This window comes from Rhinichthys klamathensis, unplaced genomic scaffold (assembly GCF_029890125.1).
Source record: "Rhinichthys klamathensis goyatoka isolate OS25496 unplaced genomic scaffold, OSU_Roscu_1.1 h1tg000422l_1, whole genome shotgun sequence".
Classification (NCBI taxonomy): Eukaryota; Metazoa; Chordata; class Actinopteri; order Cypriniformes; family Leuciscidae; genus Rhinichthys; species Rhinichthys klamathensis.
Genome location: NW_026606920.1, coordinates 2,190,881 through 2,198,640, shown reverse-complemented (window position 1 = coordinate 2,198,640; position 7,760 = coordinate 2,190,881). Strand labels below are relative to the sequence as shown.

The following is a 7,760-nucleotide window of genomic DNA, read 5'->3' as shown; positions in this document are numbered from 1 at the left end:
CCACTGCTAGTCCACCCTCGATCATGTGATCAATAACAGCTTCACAAACACAGAGGCTTCAACACAACAGTCTGGTTCTACAGGAGCAGCAACACTAATTATATTAGGACTTAATAGAACTGTATTCAGAAATAACACTTTTTTGGGCGATTTATTTCGTAGGAGCAGCACAATAAACCAAGCCAGGGCTTATTTTATTAGAGAGGTAACGTTATATTCATTATACACGGACTTTTTGTGTAGAAGTAACCAACATTCGTTCTATCGCAGTAACACATATAATTATTTTGAAACACATCATTCTGTTTTAAATTATTCTATATAGTAAATTATTCTATAGAACTTTCTATAATGACTACTTTTATCAGTGATTCTCAACTTGGGGACTAGGGTCCACTAGGGGACCCCCCATCACAGGATGACTTTAAATTATTTAAATATTAAATCTTTTAAATATTAAAATGAATTAAAATGCATAAAAAAAAATTCAAGCAAGATGTAAATTAAAATCCTATTTCTTTTTCAACGTTTTTCACCCTCAATAACTATTGTTATTATTCAAGAACGTACAGTTCTTGAGACTTCTGGAATTACTAAATATATGATGGGTGGGGGTGTCTTCAAATATGTGTTAGACTTAGACCCCCTAAAATATTTATTTGATATTGTGTTTAATATTCATTCTATTGTGATGTTTTTTCTGTTGGAATAGCAACACATATAATTTTATTGGGATTTATTCTATAGGATTAGCAATATTTATTGCATAGAGACTTATCCTATAGGAGTAGCACAATCGTCATTTTATTGTGATTCTATAAGGCAGGGCCACGTTCTTTTATTAGGAATTATTCTTTAGGGACTTGTGTTTTTAACTCATTCCTTTGTGATTTATTTTTTAGGTGCATGAACAACATTCTGTTTTATTATTTTATTATTTGACAGGTAAATTAATGACAATATATTCAGATTTACTATATGCAGGAGCAGCAACTTTTATTCATTATGCTTCAATTTTATAGTAGCATCCAATGTATTTTAGTTTATAGGCAGCACATATAAACTAATTTAAAGGACAAATCCTTATACAGAATAATTAATCAATAATACTCATCAGAAATATGGACTGATAGTCAGACTGGTTAAGAAGGCAGAAGCATACTGAAGTACATCAATCATTCTTATTGGCTGCATGAGTCACAAAAAATATCCATATTACAATAATTACAGTTGAGGACATGATGGAATGGTCCTTAACGTATATGACACATCAAGCCTTTAATCATTTATGGTGTTTTATTTATTTTGTTGTAAACATTAATAAAAATGTTCTCACTGAGTAGTTTTTTCTGAATGCATAATTTAATGGATTAATCCTGCACATAGCTATCATGTTAATGGTTGTTTTTACTGGAAAAGTCTCTTATCTTTTAACAAAGGCTTATTTACAGGCATTTCTAAAGTTACAGAATGTCACTTCAGCCAACAGAGGGTGGTTTTCTCCATGAATTCTGTCAATATATTATGTAGAAACCATTTAAAATGAATCTTAGTAACTTAAAACACAGCTCATATCACTAAAGAGATCCTTAATGGAGTTCAGGGTTTTTAATTATTCTGAACAAAGTAAATATTACTTCACAACACACTTTATAGCAAGCTTAAAATTAATTTAAAAAACAAACAAACAAAAAACCCATCATGCTCTCCAAGAGATCATCTGGAGTGCTGTTTTAAAGGATACAGAGAACATGGGCTCTCTGGATGCTGCTAAATTTGATTTATGAACAGGTTAATTGCAGTGATACTGTAATTGCAGACCAGGAAGAATATCCGTATCATTACCAAAAGATCAACGTCACTCACACACACCAGTGGAGGATGGTGTGTTCTCACTGCCTGAAAGTGAAGAACACATCACTATTTCAAAACTAACAAACACAAACTAAATTGCAGGTCCACAACATATAAGAAAGGTCATTCTGTGCAAAACCAATTCATAATTGATTATGATACGCAAGGATGCTCGCTGATATTGCTTTATAGCTCCAATGGCTAACCTCATTTAAACTGCCAGATATTACCATATACATTGAATTTCCACAATATTAGACCTTCACAAAATAGACTGTAGCTGACAAAGCAACTACTGGGTTATATGAGGTATTGAATATGAAACTAGGAGCTCCATTAGTGTCTCTTTCTCGGAGCTCAGCAAAAAGATGAGCTCAGGACTTCGGTTCGGATATGTTGTGCTCCCTGAGTGAATCCAAGTGGTCGTTTCTGTGCACACAAGATGTTGGCCTGTCCCGTTCACAGTACAGTTTTCCATTCGCATAGTGAAAGCGCTCACCAGGTAGTAGCTGGTTATGGCAGATGGAACATTCAAAACACTACAAGAGCAAAGAAAGAAATTCGATGAAGAAAACATATACAGGTCCTTCTCAAAAAATTAGCATATTGTGATAAAGTTCATTATTTTCCATAATGTAATGATAAAAATTAAACTTTCATATATTTTAGATTCATTGCACACCAACTGAAATATTTCAGGTCTTTTATTGTTTTAATACTGATTTTGGCATACAGCTCATGAAAACCCAAAATTCCTCTAAAAAAATTAGCATATCATGAAAAGGGTCTCTAAACGAGCTATTAACCTAATCATCTGAATCAACTAATTAACTCTAAACACCTGCAAAAGATTCCTGAGGCTTTTAAAAACTCCCAGCCTGTTTCATTACTCAAAACCGCAATCATGGGTAAGACTGCCAATCTGACTGCTGTCCAGAAGGCCATCATTGACACCCTCAAGCAAGAGGGTAAGACAGAAAGAAATTTCTGAACAAATAGGCTGTTCCCAGAGTGCTGTATCAAGGCACCTCAGTGGGAAGTCTGTGGGAAGGAAAAAGTGTGGCAAAAAACGCTGCACAACGAGAAGAGGTGACCGGACCCTGAGGGAGATTGTGGAGAAGGACCGATTCCAGACCTTGGGGGACCTGCGGAAGCAGTGGACTGAGTCTGGAGTAGAAACATCCAGAGCCACCGTGCACAGGCGTGTGCAGGAAATGGGCTACAGGTGCCGCAATCCCCAGGTCAAGCCACTTTTGAACCAGAAACAGCGGCAGAAGCGCCTGACCTGGGCTACAGAGAAGCAGCACTGGACTGTTGCTCAGTTTTGCATGTCATTCGGAAATCAAGGTGCCAGAGTCTAGAGGAAGACTGGGGAGAAGGAAATGCCAAAATGCCTGAAGTCCAGTGTCAAGTACCCACAGTCAGTGATGGTCTGGGGTGCCATGTCAGCTGCTGGTGTTGGTGCACTGTGTTTTATCAAGGGCAGGGTCAATGCAGCTAGCTATCAGGAGATTTTGGAGCACTTCATGCTTCCATCTGCTGAAAAGCTTTATGGAGATGAAGATTTCATTTTTCAGCATGACCTGGCACCTGCTCACAGTGCCAAAACCACTGGTAAATGGTTTACTGACCATGGTATTACTGTGCTCAATTGGCCTGCCAACTCTCCTGACCTGAACCCCATAGAGAATCTGTGGGATATTGTGAAGAGAAAGTTGAGAGACGCAAGACCCAACACTCTGGATGAGCTTAAGGCCGCTATCGAAGCATCCTGGGCCTCCATAACACCTCAGCAGTGCCACAGGCTGATTGCGTCCATGCCACGCCGCATTGAAGCAGTCATTTCTGAAGTATTGACTATTGAGTGCATAACTGAACATAATTATTTGAAGGTTGACCTTTTTTTATTTTATTAAAAACACTTCTTTTATTGGTCGGATGAAATATGCTAATTTTTTGAGACAGGAATTTTAGGTTTTCATGAGCTGTATGCCAAAATCATCAGTATTAAAACAATAAAAGACCTGAAATATTTCAGTTGATGTGCAATGAATCTAAAATATATGAAAGTTTAATTTTTATCATTACATTATGGAAAATAATGAACTTTATCACAATATGCTAATTTTTTGAGAAGGACCTGTATTACAAGGCACCCCGCACCCTCAAGACACACTTCAGCATATAAACTAGGAGTAAAAATGTAGATAATTTGAATTAACTATTTAAATAGGTCAGTTTAATAGAGTAAATTACCTTGACATGGAAAACATTGCCCTGTGCTCGCATAACCATTTCATTTGCTGGGATAGACTTGCTGCAAGCCCTGCAGGCTCCGCTGTTACCAAATAATCTGTAGTGAATATCATCACAGACTTTTAATAAGCAAGTCATTAGTATTTTTTCCTCTTTCACAAACACAAAAAGCCATTTACAGCTTTTAAACCTACTTATTACGTTGCTATTTACCCACTTTGTTTCCCAATTTAAAGGGAAACAAAATTATGAAAATTCATAATTTACTCACTATCATGTCGTTCCACACCTGTATGAATGTCATTCTTCTGTGGAACACAAAAGATGATATTTTGAAGAATGATGATAACCAAACAGTTTCGATTTCCATTGACTTCCATTGCATTTTTTGCCCATACAATGAAAATCAATGGTAAACGAAACTATTTGGTTATCAACATTCTTCAAAATACTGTCTTTTGTGTTCCACAGAAGAATGAAGCTGATACAGGTTTGGGACGATATCAGGGTGAGTAAATGACAGAATTGTCATTTTTGGGTGAACTATCTCTTTAAGTCTATCATATTTTATTTATTACAGTGAGAGAAGACTATATTAGACATACATAATAACTGCTTTCTTTTAATCTAGTAAATTTGTTTGCTCAGGATGGTATGATGGTAAATTATTAAGGATGAAGATACAGTGTTGTTCCTGTAGTCTGACCTTATATAGTCACTTTTGCAGAGGATCAAGCCACGCTTTGTGAAACACGATGAGCCAATTTCTGCCAGCTGGGCTTGGCAGCAGGAGCACTTGAGACAGTGGCAGTGCCAGTATCCATCCAAAGCAAACAGGAGGAAGCGGTCCAAAATCTTGCATCCACATCCAACACACCTCTTCCATGCCAGGGCCCCCATTCTGACATGAGGCGGTTGTGTATTACAAGCAGTGTTTACCATAATAAATGGGTCATTACCTAGAACAGAGTGAATGTAAACTGAACAGATGTTTCAATTATAAAACTGCACAAGAAACACAGACTGTATTCAGTAGATAAGTAGGCAATACATTGATTTAACCAATGTGAGCCTCTAGCTGTATGACACAGTCAGATAAACAATCTTCCTAAAGTAAACAAGTTCACACACATATACTTGTTTGGCACAAGCATGCGCACTTACCTGCTTCACAGCTTCCAGATCAATTCACAGGCTCATATACAGAACAGAGGATCGCGTTCAGTCTGTCAGCTCGGATAGACGCAGACGCCGGACCATATCTTGTCTTTAGGCAACAACAAAAAAGAAAAAGAAATGTTACTAATAAAACTTCATTTACCTACATTTAAACTCTCATGAGGTCTGAGCATTGTAAGTTAACGGCGCTGTTTACACTGCTCGGTTACCAGAATTCAATCCCCTTTAAACATCCGTGTGCTGACGTCAGGCGCGCTTCAGCCAATCAGCAGTCATTTAAATTTTGGTCTCGCGCTAAAGCAGATGCAATATTCAAACGCTGCATTATTGATGCTATCTGAATTGGGTCCATCGTTTGACTATATGTAATGTACTATTTAAATTTGAATAGTAAATTACAAAATTATCTTTCAGAAATTGAAGTGCCAAAGTGACTTTAAGTTTAGAAGAAGTGCCTCACTCACATGTCTTATTCGGACTAGGATTCATTTACAATGGAGCCTTAATCACCCAACACCGACACACACACACACACACACACACAGCGTCATGGCCAAATCACTATGAAAAGAAACATTGACAGCAGTCTGATTGGGAGATAATAGAAAATCATCCGCGAGAAAAGGATCCTGCCTTTCTTATCATCTGTCTGTCATTTAGCCATGATTACCATCAGATTAAATACAATCAAAGCAGTTTGGTTGAAAAGTGGTAGTCATGGGAACCAAGGAAAACTGTTTATCTTAATTCAAACATGCAGAGATTACAGAGATGTAGGAGCAGAGAGGGAGGAAAGAGGGTTGTGTTTGTTGGCTTCTGTCACTCATTATGGTGTATCATGTCACTATTCAATGCAGAAAATTAGTCTCTGATGACATGACAAAGCCGTAAGAGCTTAGTGTTGATATATGTGCTGTTTGCTTTAAGGAACTAAAACCTTCTAACTTCAGGTTTGCTGCTAATATCTGCAAACTTCAATCTGTTGTATGAGAAAAGTACATTATACTACCATTAAAAAACATGTTTAATTCACATAAAAAAAGAAAAGAAATGCTGTCAAAGTACAGTGACAATGTTTTAGGTGTTACGGGATGGCGTATTGGTGCCTGTATATTTTACAATTTTAACCATACATGTTTTTGAGATATAAAGGTAATATAGGAATCTACTTGATCTGCTTTTTACCTTAACATACATGTTGAAACAGGTAGCTCAATAGTAAGCCACATGATGAATTCAAGTTCATTGTACATGGCCTGTCCAAGAAACATTGCAATACTCGTAGACGGTCATATACACACAACGACAACACACACCATCAGGGCAACGCACATGACACTATAATGAAATAAACAATAACTGAAAATGTAACACACACAAAAAAACTACTTATGTACATTACTGATATCAAAAATAAGAAGAGCAAAAATTCTATACAATATAATCACTGTAAAAAAAAGTCGCTGCCTTAAATTTTTACGTTCAATCAACTTGGCTCTTTAAGTCATTTCAACTTAAATTACATTAAACTGACTATTTAAAAAAAATTGTTGAATCTTGTATACCGGTAACATAATTTTGTTTTAAATTGCTTAACTTATTTTGATGATTTAAAGCAATGTAAAAACATATTTTTTACATAACTTATTGATCATATAATTTTTTTGCATGCAGGGACTTCTGGGAACGTCCTTTTACTGTTTTTCACTGTAAATTATAATAGTAATTCATAGTTTTTAGTATTATAGTATTTTACAGTAAAATTACATATACGTGATGTTAAAACAATTCGATTTCTAGGTCACTTACAGATCATCAATTAACTGTTTTTTTTTCTGTAAAACTTACAAACTTTTTTAACAGTGTACAGTAAAAAAGAGACATTATGGACACATGAACATGAATTTGCATGAAGCCAGACTAACCTCACCACAAATGTAATTATCAATGTTCTGCATGTGCTATTACTTTTTTCAGCCCTTATTGTTGGTTTTGCCTGTCTAGATTTCCTGTAAACAAGACTAGCCCCCCCATCTCCTGGATCATTATGTTTATGTAATGAGGTCACGGTCGTTGATCTAATGGGAGAGCGCAAAGTTTGAAAAATGTGTGGGAGGGCGTAATGGAAAAATAAGTCATTTTCTCCACATCTCCATTACTTTAATTGTTTTCTGAGCAGAGGCATGTTGTGATGTTCCAGGTAAAGCACAGGAGTCACATTAACAAAGAGTGTGAGCTGTCTGAACACAAACAGTTAGATGAACATCAGATGGAAACCGTGAGACAGAGGCCTCATTATTTAGAGCCGGAACCAGCCGATGTCTTTATAGCACAAGATTTTCATTATTGCTCAATAATTAAATCTGCGAAACATTCGACAATGATGTGCGTTTCTGTCCTGGTGATTAGAAGAACATTTCCAAACAAATCTACCAAATTACTTAAGCTGGTTATTTTCACGAAACAATTTC

At 36.3% G+C, this 7,760-nt stretch overlaps 1 protein-coding gene across 1 annotated transcript; it reads right to left on the bottom strand.

The window, feature by feature from the left end:
- Positions 1 to 1,653: 1,653 nt before the first annotated feature.
- lmo4 (LIM domain only 4) lies at positions 1,654 to 5,102 on the bottom strand. Its single transcript, XM_056235573.1, has 3 exons — positions 4,817 to 5,102; positions 4,111 to 4,207; positions 1,654 to 2,393 (listed from the first exon to the last, which is right to left on the bottom strand). The coding sequence occupies exons 1-3, from the start codon at positions 5,050 to 5,052 to the stop codon at positions 2,229 to 2,231; spliced, it is 498 nt and encodes a 165-aa protein (XP_056091548.1). The 5' UTR covers positions 5,053 to 5,102; the 3' UTR covers positions 1,654 to 2,228.
- Positions 5,103 to 7,760: the final 2,658 nt, after the last annotated feature.

Bases quoted from the DNA above. Each gene is read 5' to 3' on its own strand.
- lmo4 (XM_056235573.1), bottom strand. From the start codon at position 5,052: ATGGTAAACACTGCTTGTAATACACAACCGCCTCATGTCAGAATGGGG. The intron at 4,208-4,816 runs GTCAGACTACAG...TATTCACTACAG, and splicing joins TGCAAAAGTGACTATATAAG to ATTATTTGGTAACAGCGGAG. The intron at 2,394-4,110 runs GTAATTTACTCT...TTGCTCTTGTAG, and splicing joins GCAATGTTTTCCATGTCAAG to TGTTTTGAATGTTCCATCTG.